The following is an 18598-nucleotide window of genomic DNA, read 5'->3' on the forward strand; positions in this document are numbered from 1 at the left end:
TACCATAATAACAAAAAAGATTATTAAAACACATAGGCTGCAAGAATTAAGCACTGGAGCATCGCACATCTGCTGGAAGTGGAATATGTATAAATTAATAGATTTTGCTGTAGATGTAGGTTATGTTCAATACATTAGTGTTCAGTTTAAGGATCTTCCAATTGTTGTTTTTTGGTCTCCTAGTAAGGAGCTAGTTGTCATCTAAACCTATGTGAGATGGGCTAGGCAAATACACATCAGTCCCTCACTCTTAGATAAGATAACTTTAGTAATCCTGAAGGAAATTCTTTTGAGACTGCTTTAAAGTACCCATGAGAAATAAATATTAACATAAATGAAATGTATATATATATATATATATATATATATATATATATATATATATATATATATACAAAATAGATTGTATATTTTATTTTATGTGTCATTTGTAATAAATTCATTAAATTCATTCATTGCCCATATGTCATAGATGTTCCTTCCACAGTTTATGCAAATAGAATTACAAGAAATGTCTTCCACCTATTTATTACAAAATTGGATATTAAATAGGACACAAAGTTTCCTCACAGTCAGTAGCCTGTGCTATTTTTTTCATTCATTTATTAGGCAATAATTTTTAGCAGTTATGGTGAAATATGCGTAAAGGAAAAGCTACATAAACTAGTAAAAAATCTCTTTGACTTAAATATAACAGAACACACAAGTTACTGAAAATCCATTGAGTCCCATGACACAGTTTTCTATTTTTAGGCAACTGAAGTCCAGACACACAGAGCGAAGCTGAGGATGACATTTAGTTAATAGATTTGAAGCTAAAATGCTAATATGAATACTTAATTTTTAAATATTGTATTTTACACACATCCCTCTCTTGCCTATTTTGTCGGAATACCAGTCTTTCTCCATAATCTTCCTGTTATATCTATTCATGATACGATATTTTATGTGCTGGTTCTATTTGTGTGAAATCTGCAGTCAAGAAATCATGCACGAGAGTTTACGGAATTGTCCGGAGAATTGTGTGTTATGGTGAGTGACACACCTTTAAAAGACATAAAAGATAATAGATTGAATGCATGCTGTGGTAAGGTCGCATGTGCTGTCCCTTAGGCAAGCCTGTCTAAGAAGCCTGCTCTGCTCCTCCACTGACAGGTTTTTTTTTTATCCCTTAGTGTCGTGCAAAGGAGATTTTAGCTAGGTTTAGAATTGAATCTGGTACCTAAGGACACGGGGGCATCCACACCAGCCTCAGATTTTGCTCGTTCTTAATGTATTTTTTCCCTGTTACATGCACACAACGATTCTACTAGCCTTCTGTGTGAACAACGAATGACCAGAAATTATAAGAAAATATAGACATTATATTTATAAAAATTATATAAATTATACATTATATAAAAAAACAACTCCAGGGAAATATAGTATAATACTGTAGATAGGAAGACTCCATGAAATCAAATGAGCCTCAACAGCAATAGGAAGTGTTCTGATGAATCATGAAGAATCTCTGGTCTGGTTTGTTATGCTAATGTTTATCCTAACAAGTCGTACACTAAGATCTTACCTGTGGCTCTCTGCCCAGCCCTGCTCCACCTCCCACAGCCATGATTGGCACACCAGTTTGTGCTGAGACAAACTCCAGTACAGGTGCCAGCGGGGCACGTTCCGGGGGTGGCGGCTTCTCCTGCTCGAACACAAGGCCCTGCAGTGGTGTGCTGGCCAGCAGCTCGCACAGCTGCAGCAGCAGGCTCCCGGGGCTGCTCTCGTTTACTGCCAACCAGATGACATTGGCTGGGCCCCATGGTGTCATCACACTCTCACCCACCTGCCCCGACCAGCCAGTGCCCACTCCTGTTCCTGATGCTGTGCCTGCACCTGCCGCCAAGGTGCCCCCTACCCCTACACTCGTCTCCGGGAGGTGGGAGGAGCCCGAGTGGACAACGGCAATGTTGACTCCGCCCGAAGCCCCGCCCGAGTCCCTCTCTCGCTCCCGGGGGCGGAGCAGTAGCGGAGGGGACGACCAGGCCGGCCCGCTGCACGCCAGCACGGCCAGTAGGAGTGAGATAGCTGGCTGCACCACCATGATGTGGTGTGGTAGATGGTGAAGACGGGTTCAGGTAGACAACCTTGATAGACGAGACAGATCAAGAAAAAGAGCTTTATTTATCCAGACATTAATTATTACACTTTGTTGTCAACAAAAAGACAACCATATATATATATATACTGTGCATTAGACAGTTAGAAAAGTGACTATATGAAACAAATAGGGATATAATTCTGTTAATTTATTACAGTGAGAGTTCAATTTGATATCCAGTTTTCCTGAATCTGTCTGTAGAAAGTCGAAACTTCCATCTCACTGGATTAATGAACATTATGTGACCTGGTGTTCAAAACAAATATCTTGACCTCATATTTACTAAAGCAGTGAATAATAATAGCAGTAAACGCTGCATTCCTGAGTCACACTCGAAAAGTGTTTGCAACCTTCCATACATGCAGCATTGCTTAGCGCGTAAAATGGGCTTAATCTTCAATCCTGAGGTAGCTAATTTATATCAATTTTATTGTTTAATTGTACTTTTTATTGTGTAAACAACCGTACTTTTTCTCTTTTGTAGTTTGCTTATTTCCTAAACAAACTGTGCAACCAATGGGATACAATCAGTATGCACTGTGTGTGTGTGTGTGTGTGTGTGTTTGTGTGTGTGTGTGTGTGTGTGAAAAATGACTGCAGGCATCTAAGGCATGAGTGATGAGCTATGACAGAGCGAGAGTGAAGGAGATGCAATCAAAACACATTACGATTATAATATTAGCGAGACTTTGAGCGATAAGTCTGTATATGTATATCCATATACTGGACATGTATTCAATTCCAATCTGTCATATCTGATTAATGAAGAATGTGAAATATTATTTAGATTTATATGTTTTGGCAAATAATGAAAATCAGAGTGGCTATGCAGGTGCTTTCAATTTCTAAACACATCAATGAAGCATCACATCAAACACAAAGGCTGAAGGCTATCAATGTCAATATCAATATCCACATACAGATGGGCCCAAGACAATGTATATACACTTCAACAAGTGTTGTCTATGCCCTTTTTTAAAACACGAATTGATTTATGGCGGCAATGTGTAATATGTTTCCTCTAAAGATGTCAGAAGTCACGCCTTCGTTGATGTGATCATGTGACCGTCAGAGGAGAGCCGGAGAAAATGGTGAAAGCACGCTTGACTTTCGAGCAACCCAAGATCATTTTTAAGTTGTATTGTAAATTTGAAGATGTGTGTGAAATGTATGTTTGGAACAGAAACACCAACACAATCACACAATTTCCTGATGTGTATACATTTTTTGGGCCTCTCTATTTACATTAAGATAGCAGTATTTACCTTAAACCTCCACCGTGAACCTAACTACATCTCAAGCAATATCGAAACTCTCACGCCTTCACGGATAATAAAAGTGGATCTAATTGAAAGAAATAATGAATCAAATCATCTGTCTATGGTATGTTTTATCCTAAACCTAGCAATTGTATCAAGAGATGAATAACTCTAATACGAAATGAACAGCCTGGTGACACAATGGGTGGCGTTACAGCTCCAGGCTTTCCAGTATGTTCCTGTCTGTGCAGTGTTTTACAAGTCCTCCCTGTGGATTTCCTCCCAGTAGGTGGATTTTCAACACTAAATTGCCCCAAGGTATAAAAGAGTGTTTTCATGATGAAGGTGTTGGTGTTGGTGCTGTCCAATTTAGTGTTTCTCATGCTCACTGAGTGGCTCCTGAGTCACTGTGACCCTGATCTGTCTGAAGATGTAAGAATGAAGCAATGAACCAATCATTTTTAATCAATTGATCAATAAAAAACACACACACACAAGTACAGAAACATCAAGTCCACTCTGTGCAACAAACTGCCAGAAAAATGGGTTTTGATCTACAGTGAAATAAATCCAAACACCTTGAGTTCTTCTCTCTTATGCCATAAGGCTGATAAGCCGTTACAGCAAATGTCCCAATCATCACAGCAAGAAAGAAATGTCTTCACATCTGCTAACTCGTTCACACTGACGCTGAGATGCAAGCCGTTATATGGGAACAGGAGCTGAATAAAAAGGGCCGTTTCAGGCAAAACGATATCGAATGTTCGGCATATGGGTGATAATTCCTGCTCAGAGTGGATATCATGTAAAGGTTTTAACTGCTTGATGTAAAGGCTTTAACTTCAGTCTGACTGCTGAATGTTAACTACACAACTGTGCACAAACCAGTACACAGAAAAATCATATCTGGGGTGTGTGTGTTTGTCATTCTGGATATTTTCAGGGCTAAAACACACGTCATCACTTCGAGCCACGAGATCATATACCATTTACTACTTCTACCAGACCATTCCAGTGTCATTGTCATTGTGTGAGAGAAAAAAGAGACATGGGAAGGAAAAGGTATGAGAATGAGGGGGTATAAAATAAATATGCAGAAAAAGAGATGTATAAATTATCAGCTATATGTTTCAGGAAGTTCTGCTTCACTTCTAAGCCGCTTTGCATAAGAATTATCAGGCAAATAAAAGATACCATTCAAATCACAGGCAGGACTCCTTTCTTTCTCCTGCAAGTTCATGAAGAGTTTAATGTTCTGATCCCCAGCGTCTTAGAGAACAGAGACTCGAGTGCAGCTACTGGCTGAAACTGCACCATTACTTCATTGTGTTGAATAAGTATCCGAAAGCTACACTTCAATACAGAGCTGCATAACATAAATTAAACTATAGACCCAAAAGTATGTGGACACCTGACCATCACACCCATATGTGCTGTTTAAACATTCAATTTCAGCTTGGTATGTTGTATTTGGCGTGGATTTTTGGCAACCTGGCAACCTTTTCCAGATTTTCACATTCACACTAAACACTTTTTTAATCCAGCGGGATGCCAAGTATTAAAAGTAATCCTCATATTTAATTACACCCCTAATCCACACATGCACTGCCACATTTATGGGGATGCCTGTGCTTCTGCTCATACATGCAATTAACTAATCATGTTCTCCCAATTGCAAGAACTGTCCAGTTTCTCTGAATCTGTACCCCCCTGTAGCCTCAGAATCCTGTTTGTGGCCCCCAGAAGTGGACCCCAATGTTGTTGTATATCAATTATCTTAAGGTTTATATTCCTAGTCACTTTATTAGAAAAACCACTTTCACACACACTCATGCAGTTATTTAATCAGCCAATCACGTAACAGGAGCACCACAATGCATACAAACTCTTGTAGATACAAGCATTACATCAAGCATCAGAGTTTTAAAAAAGTCTGACCTCTGTGACATTGATTGTTTCATGGATGGTACCAAAAGTGCTGGCTTGAGTATTGTAAAAACTGCTGATGTCCTGGACATCTGTCACACATCAGTCTCTGAAGTTTTAATGGTGAATGGTGTAAAAAAGAAAAAAAAGAAAAAAAACACTGAGTGCACAAGATTTGATAAAAGAGGTCAGAAAAAAATGGACAGATTAGTTCAAGCTTCCAGGAATGATATATTTTAACTCAGGTTCTAAAGATAAAACACCTCGTTGATGAGAGAGATCAGAGAAGAATAATCAGACGGGTCTGAGCTGACAGGAAGCCTAAAGTAATTCAGATAATCACTCTTTACATCCGTGGTGATCTGAAAAGCATTTCAAAACAGATCAAAGCTTGATGTGGATGAGCTACAACGGCAGAAAACCCCATCAGGTTCCTCTCCCGTCAGCTCAGAACAGGAACCTGAGGCTATGATGAGCACAGGAAAAAGACCAGTCTGCTTATCCTCCTCTGATCTCTCTCATCAAAAAGGTGTTTCAGCCTGCAGACCCTCAGGATGTTCTTTCTATTTTGCATCATTCAGTCAAGTTTTGTGTGAAATGTCTTGGACATCAGCAGTTTATGAAAGATTAAAAAAAACCCTTCTGGTAACAAAATCCGTACCACAATCAAAGTCTCTGAGATCAGACCTTGTTCTTCATTCGAATGTTTGATGTGAACATGAACTGAAGCTCTTGACCAGGATCGACATTTCACTGCAGGTGCACAGGTGTTCCTCTTAAACTAAACTATACACACACACACACACACCAATATAAAAGCCATAACATTAAAACCACTGACAGGTGACATGAATAACGTTGATTATCTCGTTATACGATGGCACCCGTGTGATATATTAGGCAGTAAGTGAACAGTCGGTTCTTAAAGTCGATGTGTCAGAACACACAGTGCATCTCCGCTTGCTGTTTATGGGGCTGCTTCGCCTTTGCATCAGAGTGCCGATGCTGACCCCTGGCCACTGCAAAAAGCACTTACAATGAGCATGTGAGCAATAAAAACAGGTACACATCAGGTACATGGGCATCCCTTAATCGAGGGGAAAGATGGCAGCAGGATGCACCATGGGAGGAGGTTAAGCTAGCAAGGGGCAGAATGATACTCCGAACCATGTCCTGCTAGGAAACCTTGGGCTGCAGATAAAGTACACCTTTTCAAGGCAACAGTATTGCCTATTGACCATAAACTCTTTCAGCATGGTTTGAAGAACATGACAAAGTGTTCAAGGTCTCCAAATTCCCCAGATCTCAATCTGTCTGTGGAATGTGCTGGACAAAACAATCTGATGCATGGAGGTCCAACCTCACAACTTATAGGACTTAAGGATGATGCTGCTTGGTGTCAGATCCCACAGCACACCTTGAGGATTTAATGTTACGGCTGATTTTTGTGTACAACTAAGAAGACAAAGAAGAAGAAAAGAAGAAGAAGAAGAAGAAGAAGAAGAAGAAGAAGAAGAAGAAGAAGAAGAAAGGACAGTAAAAGATTAAAGTTTACGACAGAAAGAGGGACAATCAGATCATCCAGACTTGAGTTGAGTGACAATGAGATGGAAAGCCTTGGGGCAGTAACAGAAAAGGCCCAATCTTCTTTTCCCTTAAGCCAGAACTGGGAAAGTGACAGGAGAGACTGATTAGCTGACCTGAGGTCCCTGTGAGTAGAATGGTGGTGAAGAAGGTCAGAATAGCGAATTATATATCGTTAGCACATTTTCTGTAGCTGAATTTATAGCCCTTAGTGTATTGCTCTATTTTGCTCTCTGCTGGAATCACTCTTTTTTGGAATCTTTCAATTCAATTAACGTCCACAAAAAGATTACCTGAACAGAAATACATTTCTTTCATGGCCTGGGCCTGTCCTAGTCTGCAGGCCATATGTTTGACGCCGCTGCGGTAATATCAGTATTAGCGATGCAAATTTAAGTCCTTCAGTTTTTAACATCCTCCATTTGGCTAGCGTCTGGGCTTCATTCAGGAACATTCTGGAGCTGAACTAGTTTCGATTGAAAATGGACCAAGAGACTTTAATTCCACGCTCCAGCTGGATTTAAACACTCTATTTTAAAACACTGGAAGTTGACACAAAGATCTCACATTATTTTATGAATGTGATTATAATAAAGACAAGAATTTCTAGAATGTTCCGAGAGACCATCAATTGTGCATGGTCATGTTCTTTGCATTTCCTTTTGTCTCACATATGCTCTCTCTCTCTCTCTCTCTCTCTCTCTCTCTCTTTATCTTTCTCAGTCTCTCTCTGTCACTCTCTCTCCTTTGCTATCTCACTTTATCACTTTCTCTCTCTCTCTCTCTCTCTCTCTCTCTTTATCTTTCTCAGTCTCTCTCTGTCACTCTCTCTCCTTTGCTATCTCACTTTATCACTTTCTCTCTCTCTCTCTCTCTCTCTCTCTCTCTCTCTTTATCTTTCTCAGTCTCTCTCTGTCACTCTCTCTCTCTCTCTCTCTCCTTTGCTATGTCTCACTTTATCACTTTCTCTCTCTCTCTCTCTCTCTCTCTCTCTCTCTCTCTCTCTCTCACACACACACACACAAACACACACACTACTAGTTACACACACACACTACTTTGTTACTGTAAGTTACAATTATTATTATTATTATTGTTATTGTTATTTCCTCTGTTTATGGATGATGAACTGCATCCACAAGCACAGACCCTTTCTTTTAACATGAACTAGGTACGCTTCATTAGCAGCACTTCACTGTATAGCACATATATGGTATATTCCAGACATTATGTACTGTATATACTGTATAAATGGTGTGATTGGTGCATGTAAATATTTATTAGTGCTGGAGAATCTAGCTTTCTTAAACGAGAGACGATGAAGTCATCATTCACGAAGACACCGTGAGCGCCGTCCTGCTGGAGCCGTCTTTAAGAGCGAGATAAAGGAATGACATTCAGACTTTTGTCGGTGTCTGAAAAGATCAGAAATGTTCTTCTCAGCCACGCAGTCAGTCACCGTCTTATGTTGAATTTTTCTTCTTGCTTCAGTTTTAACGATGAAACGTCACACTAGGGAAATTGCATGAACTTTTTTTTTGGGAAATACAAGTCAGCAGAAAACAAAAGGGCAGACTAAGTAGCGCTAAGCCGTAACTAAGCAGCAGCTAAACCACACTTTTGTAGGAGATTACACGCAAGAGTTGACAAATGCGGCACCGGGGACAAGCAGGTTAGCCATGCGGGATATTAGTTAGGCTATTTATTCACACTTTTACCAGCAGACATGGAGATTCATTAGAGAGCTGATCAGTCCAGCAAGGGAAAAAAAAGAGAAAAGTTTCAGTTGCTTATGCAGTAACTAAACACAAGCTGCTATTTCCACATCACGCTTGTTGCCCTACACACGATCACAGGATGCGATCTGGCTGGTGGCAGAGCAGCTTTTACGAGCAAGTTAATTATCATGCACAGATGACAGACAGACTTTTTAGAAACAGTTGCATGGGCCTGATTTCGGCTCTACAGTGAAAATAAAAAAGTAAGAAAATTTAATGATAATTAAATGAAATTAAATAGTTGATGATCTTTTGAATCTGTTTGGTTATATAGATAGATAGATAGATAGATAGATAGATAGATAGATAGATAGATAGATAGATAGATAGATAGATAGATAGATAGATTGATAGATTGATTGATTTTATGTATAAATAATAACAAATTTATACTAAATAATAAATATAGATTAATTTTTGTAATAATAAACTAATAAAACAATTATAGATAAAATACAGTATATTATATACTGTATATAATTTGGTTTATTTACAATATATATTATTTATATATATTATATTGTGTATATATATATATATATATATATATATATATATATATATATATATATATATATATAATAAATTAATTGTAAATAAACCAAATGAAATAATTATTATTATATGAAATGAAATATTTAACAATATTATTAAAACTGCTCATATTAACAAAAAAATAATCTGTAATGAGATGCCGCCTACATTGTGTGTTGTGTTTGTTTCTCAGTTTACGCTGGCTGTCCACTTTAATAGAAACACCTGTACACCTGCTGGTTCGTGCAGCAGCTCAGTGGCGAAAAATTATGCAGATGCGGGTCAAGAGCTTCACATTCTCATCAAACAAAAAATGCTTCAAGTGACTTTTTGATTAAAGTGGCATGGATGTTGAGCTGATTTGAGTGTTTTCAGAAACTCCTGTCCTGCGAATTTCACATGCAACAGTCTCTAGAGTTTCATGGTGCTGTATATTTCAATTCTATTTATTTCAGTTGTATTGACATTGAATGCTTCATGGGATTCTTGATATGTCTATAATGAAGACATATCTATAATGAAATGTAAAAAAAGCTTGAATGGTGTGGGGAAAAAAAAGAATTTACAAGAAGCACCATATAGTTGCTGTCTGGCAGTCTGTGGAAATCTAACATGAAATAGCAATATTTAAAGTATAAAATTTGTTGAATTTTTGTTTGCATTTTTTTCTTCTCTCAAAATGACAAATGTTTAAAACTTGCTGTATCTGGAGTACATACAATTAGTCCCTACATATTTCTTTCTGTTTGCTATCAGATTCCTGATCAATTTGCCCTCATACACCACTTTAAGAGAAGATTAGATATTTTGTTATTGTTGTTCTTTTGGCTGCTCCCTGTTCGGGGTCGCCACAGTGGATCATTTAGTCCGCATGTTCCAATTTGGCCCTCCCATTTAATCCGGGCTTGGGACCGGCACTGAGAGTTAACTCTTCAGTGGCTGGGTTAGCGCCTTGCCCAGGTATTGGGCCCGGGCCGCGGCAACGAGAGCCTGCCCCTGGACCACCAGGAGGCTATAGAAGAGTAGATATTTTAAAAAATATTAAACCCTTATTAGTTTTGACGAATCTGACCTAAACACTGATGTCCGGCATTTACGATGATGTCTCTGGGTTTCTACACTGTGGAATTTTCCAGGGTTTGTTTCTGAGGGATTGTGTAGGTTTTGTCAGGAAAGGCTGAGTCAGGGAAGAATGAAAGGGCTGAGCAGATGGTCACTTGTTCAGATTACAAGTCCACAGTGGGCTGTTGTTCCTCAGAGATGACCACTTATGCAGAATGACTCTATAAACACACACACACCACACACACACCCCAAACTATTACCCCTATTTCCACTCTTTCAATGTTAAGTGCTGTTGAGTTCAGCCTCAGTATCATCTACCAGCAGATGGAATTATGGTGCACTTGCTCATCGTCGTTCCTCTTCCACCTCTTTATACCTCATTATGAACTCCTACAGAAGCAAAATTCTGTGAAATCTATCAGAAACCTTTCTTTAAACATGTGACCAACACTAGTTTTTGTAGATTTTCAACTCCCCCAAAATGAATTCCCTAACCAAAAGGAAATGTACAAAATATATAAATATATACCTACATATCAGGTCACTCCAGAGGCCAGAGATGTGGACTGGAGTTAGGGACTCAGACTCGTGTTGTCACACAATGGCAGACTCGAGACTGACTCGTGTTATTTCAGCCTGGATAGAAACATAAATAAATAAATAAGTAATTACTGACAGCATAAAATTAATAATATATATATATTTACACCATCTGTGTGTGTCTTTGTCTGTCTGCCTGCTCAGTAAAACAGCGGCATATCACCGGATTAAAGAGCTCAGCATTTCTAAGAGCAGAGCAGTTTTCATAGTAAAAAAAATAATGATTCCCCTTTCATAAATAGAGAAGTTTGATTTTCTTTTCAAATGATCATTTATACTGTTTAATTTTGTCCACTTGCCTGTACACCTTAATACCTTTGTTATAAACACTAGAATTTACAGTGAGGGGAATTCATTATTCAGACTTTTGCTTTATTATTTAATATAAATCATGTGTATATATCCACACTGTAATGCGTTCTGACTTTTGAACAAAAAGTTCATATTTGTAATCATAAAAAAGCTTAATCAAACAAAAATGACAGGAAGAAAGAAATTAATATTAAAAATACAATATAAAAGGTAGACACCAAATAAATCCTAGTTATCGTAGCAGGAAAAAAAAATAGTTCTCGGGTAAAATGCCCCAGATTCAGTCATTATTAAAGGCTTTGCCATGACTTAGGAAGGTTGCATGAAACAAGCAGCAATCATGGTGAAGATGAAGGAGCTTAAGGACGACAAAAATAAACCAAAAAGCTACAAAACCGAAGCAAAGACTTTAATCATCTCTGCATGAACATGTGGTGCAATAATAAAGAGTTGCAAAGATCATGGAGCCAAAAACTAATTGTTCCTGGACTGATGAACCGCACCAGATTTCACAACGTAGTCTTTGATTAATGATTAAATTATGAGAGAAAAGCCAAAAATCAGTCAACAAAAAGTTGCCTGAAAGCAGCAATATGCAATGTACAAGGCTGGACGCCGCCCATGGCAGTGATCGAACCCGGATCTCCGCCGTCTGCTCGAGAATCAGCAGTAGCTGATCAGAGCCAAACACAGGGATTCATCCATCCATCCATCCATCCACTATACCCGCTTTATTCCTAATTAGGGTCACAGGGATCTGCTGAAGCCTATCCCAGCACACATTGGGCGAAAGGCAGGGGTACACCCTGGAGAGGTCACCAGTCCATCACAGGGCCACACGAATAGACAGACGACCACACACACGGGCAATTTAGGATTACCAATCGACCTGTACATGCTCTTTTATTGGACTGTAGGAGGAAACCCACATAGGCATGGGGAGAGCATGCAAACTCCACACAGCCCCCACCTGTTCGACCCCGGGACCTTCTTGCTGTGAGGTAACAGTGCTAACCACTAAGCCACCATGCTGCCCCGTGCAGGGATTCATTCTTTATTTAATAAAACAAAAACAAGTACATTGAACGTAACGGAAATAAACCATAACTATGACATGCAACCTCAACCAAACATGACTATAACATAAAAACCTAGATAACACGGCGTCCGGCCTTACGGCGCACACACACCGTTACATCAACACGTATATAAACATAATGACTGACACCATCCAAGACAGCAGGACAATCGTATAAAGAGCGGCACATCAAGGGAAAACAAGGGACAGGTGAGAGAGCAAGAAAAGACATTAGGAAAAGGCGTGGCACCGCCCTCGTAGGAATAACACAATAATAAATAAACCACTTGCTAGGGACCCCTAGGGGTCTGGCAAGGAACTGTCCCAGGAACTCTTCACACAATAACAACTGTCCAACTGACCAATAAGCAACACACAATCATCTCCATTCCTAGAAAATTTTCACATGAGCATTTAGACAAAATCTAATAAAAAAACCTTCTTGGCAATAATTCAGCTTGTCTTGTTTAGAGAAAGAAGGATTGTGTATTTGATCCCAGTCACCTTACTCACAGTAAAGAACAGAAGTGGGACCATCACGATGTGTTGCTGCTTCTCTGCACACAGTAATGGGAAAAGGAAACATAAACGGAGCGATGTACCAGGACATATTAGAGGAGAATTGAATCTCATTGGCCAAGAAACTGAATCTGGTGGGAACATGAACATTTCAGCAAAACAATTACCCCAAGCATTCGAGATAAATATTTTATTCTACATTATTTATAAAGCATTCTGATATTGCCAGTCCATCAGAGAAACCCTTACCCTGGAAAGTTGAAGCACAAAACAGCAAAAAAAAAGCTAATAACTTTTTATCCACAGACTTCTCATTGCTGTAACTGCCAAGAGCGGCTTGGCAACAAAGTTCTAATAATTGGGAATTTATTCCATAATAAATTATTAAATATTAAATTCTAATTCATTTAAGTCATTTGTGATGTCAGTATTTTCTTCCCCGAGCGATTTGGTTTTAAACATATCTTTGTTCATTCTTATGAATAAATAACTGTTTTGTTTAACAGTCAAAGTGCCATGTGCGTAAATATAAAGTAGCACTGGAAATATATTAAACAATAAAAATATAAATGTATACAAACACTTATTTCCGCTGCCATGGAGCTTTGAGCATCGGTGAAATGAATCTGCACCATGATGAGAATCTGCTCAGGCGGGTTCAAGGAGGCAAAACGTCTGCAGTTTGAAGATTTCTGTGATACGGAGATCTAAAGGCATCAATGTGAAACATCTTGTAAATCCTCTCAACTTTTAACCTTTTTTTTAAACCTCATTTTAAACCATTTTTAGGTTAAAAAAGGTTAAAAAATATTGAACAGCCTATAAAAGGCTTATTTATATAAGCTATTTTTTCTTTATTCAGTTCATTCATGCATTTATTTATTTATTTTTATTTATTTTTTTTTTCATTTTCATTTGATATGCATGATATATTTTATTTTATTTATTAAATTATTAATTTATTTTATTATTAATTATTTATTTATATATTTATTCATTAATTTATTAATTTATTTGTTTGTTTGCTTATTCATTTATTTATTTGTAATGTATGTTATATACATTATGTATTTTATTTATTTATTCATCTGTTTGTTTGTTTTATTTATTTATTTATTTTTTATTTATTGGTTTTTATTTTTTGCTATGTACAATCTTCTGCTGTTAAAGATGGCTTCCTCTCATTCAGGCCTCTTTGTTCCTTCCTCGAAAGATGAAGTGCCTGGCAGCAGCCTGGAGTGTTCACTCACACAACAGTGTGCCGGGATGTGTGCCCTGGACTTGTCTCAACACACAAGTCCTACTTTGTGTCACTTAATAATCATTTTGATCACAATTTGTTTCTATACAGAAAACATCATTAGCTACTGAGAACAAACTGCCGTTTAGCCCATCCGATGCACGTCGGCCGAACCGGTAGCAGTCAGTCACTTTATACGGTTCTTTCCATTACTCAGAAGAGTGCTCAGTTTTGATTTATTGCACCGCAGGTACATTACTTCATGCATATGCTTTGCATGCAAGTCACTGAGTGTTCAAGAGCAGACTGAACTTGAAGAAAAACCTAGATATTTTAGAACACTTCTGGAAATCTACACTGCATTGATTACAGAATCTATGAGAAGAGTCTTAAAAATTACACCAACAGATTCCAAAGACAACCTTATTCTCCCTTTTCTTCCGGAAGGTTTCCATACTAGTGAAGACGTCGTTTCCATGCCAAGTACAAATAACAAATCTGTCATGGTGTGACCGTAACCATGGCCTCATGTGAGTAAGTCCGTGCTATGTCACGCTTGCCCTCTTTCACACTCGACGTGGCTCCAAGACACTAATTATATCCCTCTATCATTTGTTCCTTGCTCATTTTTCTTCATTCCCTGAGTTAGCTTTGGCACCCAGAGTGTTTCAAATGTGTGTAAGATGCCTGAGAGGCCATGCATTGCCAAGGTCAGTGCATATTTGACCATGTGGAAAATGGGCTGCTAGGTGGACGCAGAGTTAAGCCAGGAACATGCTGAGCTCATATATAAAAGTGCTAGGATTAAGGACAATCATAAAAAAGAATCACTTCATTGAAAGGTCAATGCCGTGACATCTAGACCTTGTTGGGGGGAAGATAAAGCCCTCACATCTATAGAAACTAGTGGTCACTCAGTCTACCCATATGTAGACTTCCTGTACCTGTATGGGATACTACTGCTTACAGCTCCAGTAGTGAATCTGGGTTATGTTTCACCACAGACCTGTTTGAGGATGGAGCAGTGTGTGTGCACCCTGAAGTGTCGGTCCAGCTAATATTTCCTCTCTGCAAAGTGGAAGATTCAACACTCAACATCCGCTTGTCGATGTCCACTCTCAACTAGGAAATGTTTAACACCTACATCACACAAGGGGCCACTTGGCGAGTATGATAACAAAGAGCAGATTTCAAGCCAAAAAAAAACATCTGTGAAGTGATTTGCACACTGACTTTATTTTAAATGGCATACCCAGTCATATCACCCAGGAAATTAGGATTTAAATACATCTTGATTGAAGTTTTCTTACTAAATGTTACTAGGCTGCTAGTGAGCTTATTTGTCTTAGCGCTCAGGATTACCCTTAAGCCATTATTTTTTTTAAAGCTGGGTAAGTTCTGCTCCTGAAATCTACATCTATATTGACTCGATTTCTTGCCTCTGCTTGAGCTAATAGAGTAACAGAAGAGCCCTTAAGATTTTTTTCAAGATTTCCCCTAAGGAGAAATGATGAGTGCAAGTCAATAAGAGCTGAACGTTCGAAAGAATACTGAAATGAGGCGATGCAGAGGAAGAGAAATTTAGGAACGGTGAAGCTACAATTATCTGCAGCCAAGTGCTAAAGACGGTTAGGGGATAGAACAGGCAACCATCTTGCGGCTGTAATAACACTGCTGAGGCGTTATGTGCTTTTATAATCTCTACAAACAAGTGCGGTGGTTTCGTGCAGGCAGTGTCCCTCCCTGACGTCCAGCAGCAATCGGTTGTGTTAAACGACATCGTAAATAGGCACGACTGTGACTTTACTATCACAGCAATCGCAGATTAATTAAGATTTTAAAGGATGCATGGGAAAGAGGCGATGAGTTAAAGTTCAGTCCGAATTTCGGGTTGTCAAGAAACCGAGGATGGATAGAACTGAATGTGACTCACAGAGGGATAATGTATACAGAGAGGCAGAGAGTAGCGTCCGAGGCATAAGAAGAGCGAGTGAATATAAATTAGGAGAAATAAGGAGACACAAGGACAAAAATGAAGAGAAACCAAAAAAAAAATGTTCTAAGGACCATTAAGGAAGACGCTTCTTGTCTAAAATAAACATGATATTCAAAGCAGCCCTTCCATTTGCCTGAGCTATAACCTGGCTATTGCGCAGGTCTTTCTCAAGTGGTTCTCCTGGGAAAAGAAGAGCCGCCAGAGGCTCCAGGGGCCACTTCACCATGCAGATGGAGCTCAAACACTTATCCGGGGTATTTTTAGATCATTGCAATCGCACAATATCCTATCAGTGCGACCGTGAACTGTATGTATGAGGCCATGAGCACGAGACAGATGTTCAAGTTTGATCTAAAGCCATTAACAGCCCTTGACAAGGAGACTAACCTGAGAAAGACTGTTGTAATCATATTTATTTGGGATTTTTTGTGTCAGATATTGTACATATGCACTTTAGGGAATCTGCAGCACTTATCTTTAAAAGCGATTATTGAAGGCAATTTCATCGTACGCCATTCCGGGAATGTTAAATTACATCTTTTTATTCGAGTTCCATGAAAACTGCAGAGGAAATGAACCATTTCATTTAATCAACTTCTGTCTGAATCCCAACATGACAAATATAACAATGAGTGAAATACTAACGATCCTGCAGTGATGATTAGGGCACTTACATAATCAGAGGGGAAGAAACATGCAGAATTACAATTCAGGATATTACTGGGGAATCTAGAAGCTGATGTAACGTCCTACAAATGAGGCACATGCATGAGATACACTATAAGGAATTCACACATATTCATAAACTCTATTTATTATTATTATTATTATTATTATTATTATTATTATTACAGTTCTTCTGTGCTGAAGATGTTATATCTCTGCTTTACTTTAAAAATCAGTTTAAGTAGGTCAGACTTCTTTAAACTGCAGGAGACAATACAGAACATATATGTGTCTGAAGCCAGGACACTCAGATGTCAGAATTTTTAAATTAATGTTATATTATATATTAAATTCATCTATTTGAATTTTCACTATTCTGCAATGTTGGGCAACCTGTGTCTAAAATCTCCAGAACAGATAGATAGATAGATAGATAGATAGATAGATAGATAGATAGATAGATAGATAGATAGATAGATAGATAGATAGATAGATAGATAGATAGATAGATAGATAGATAGATAGATAGATAGATAGACACACTTTGCTGTCTGCTCATTTTAGATAAATGTCTCTCATAATCTTTGGTTTGTTGTATAATAGAAAGAAAGAAAGAAAGAAAGAAAGAAAGAAAGAAAGAAAGAAAGAAAGAAAGAAAGAAAGAAAGAAAGAAAGAAAGAAAGAAAGAAAGAAAGAAAGATGGAAGGAAGGAAGGGAGGGAGGAAGGAAGGAAGGACGGATGGACGGACGGACGGACGGACAGAATGAAAGAAAGAAAGAAAGAAAGAAAGAAAGAAAGAAAGAAAGAAAGAAAGAAAGGATAGATAGATAGATAGATAGATAGATAGATAGAAAGAAAGAAAGAAAGAAAGAAAGAAAGAAAGAAAGAAAGAAAGAAAGAAAGAAAGAAAGAAAGATAGATAGATAGATAGATAGATAGATAGATAGATAGATAGATAGATAGATAGATAGATAGATAGATAGATAGATAGATAGATAGATAGATAGACACACTTTGCTGTCTGCTCATTTTAGATAAATGTCTCTCATAATCTTTGGTTTGTTGTATAATACACTGGGAAGCTCTTATTGCTTTGTACTGTATCTCAGCTATAATAAAGAACACATTATTTAATAATAATTAAAATACACATTTTAATGCCATGGAGGTCTACAGCAGGCACCCAGCTGACAGAGCTACAGACACTCACTGCAATTTCTGCCCATGGTACTAAATTACAAAGATTAAACCTATAAAAACTCTCTCTCACTAATCTGTATCTGACGTTCAATCCTTTGTTACCAGATCAATTTTATACTCCGATTTTACTACACCTGAAGTACCAACATGAAGCATTTACATATACAGCATTTGTCGATTTAATACAATTAATGAATACATCAATACACAACAAATACACGATACACAACAACTTGAAGACTGATGAAATGTGCTGTATCAATAGAGTTTATTAATAAAGTAAGAAGAAGAAGCACTTGGCTCTGAACCTGTGTCCTGAGAATACTGTGATATCTAGTGCCATTGTTAAGGTGACATGAAGTTGGGTATTAAAAATGTGCTGTGATAAATTATACACTAAATATAAACCTGAACTCCCTTTTTTTCCATTTTACATGAACAGCACACGTTTCAGATGTTGAATGTAATAAAAGGAAGCGGTTTAGCAGACCCAGGATTGCAGAGCTGCTCTGACTGTTTATAAGTGCTGTTTAATTCCCGGAGTGAGGAAAGTAGTGATTTATGATTAGGTAATAACAAATGATTGTTATCATTGTAATGCTATGGCAATTTCTTAACAATGCAGTCGACTCTAAAATGATTGGTACATTGGTTAAGATGGATAACGTATAACGTTTGTGAAATATTTTGGATATTT

At 38.0% G+C, this 18598-nt stretch overlaps 1 protein-coding gene across 4 annotated transcripts in view; it reads right to left on the minus strand.

The window, feature by feature from the left end:
* Positions 1 to 18598, minus strand: part of grin2da (glutamate receptor, ionotropic, N-methyl D-aspartate 2D, a) — a 114892-nt gene that overhangs the window by 76159 nt on the left and 20135 nt on the right. Inside the window, exons 1-3 of one of the 4 annotated variants that reach the window (XM_058405359.1) lie at positions 12793 to 12922; positions 10823 to 10925; positions 1568 to 2129 (exon numbers count right to left, since the gene is read on the minus strand). In XM_058405359.1, the coding sequence (XP_058261342.1) occupies positions 1568 to 2086 (519 nt within the window). In that variant the 5' untranslated portion in view covers positions 2087 to 2129; positions 10823 to 10925; positions 12793 to 12922. Of the gene's footprint in view, positions 1 to 1567; positions 2130 to 10818; positions 10926 to 12792; positions 12923 to 18598 lie in introns of those variants that run through there. The other 3 variants (XM_058405360.1, XM_058405357.1, XM_058405358.1) reach the window with 3 other exon arrangements.

The sequence above is a fragment of the Hemibagrus wyckioides genome, linkage group LG12 (assembly GCF_019097595.1).
Source record: "Hemibagrus wyckioides isolate EC202008001 linkage group LG12, SWU_Hwy_1.0, whole genome shotgun sequence".
Classification (NCBI taxonomy): domain Eukaryota; kingdom Metazoa; phylum Chordata; class Actinopteri; order Siluriformes; family Bagridae; genus Hemibagrus; species Hemibagrus wyckioides.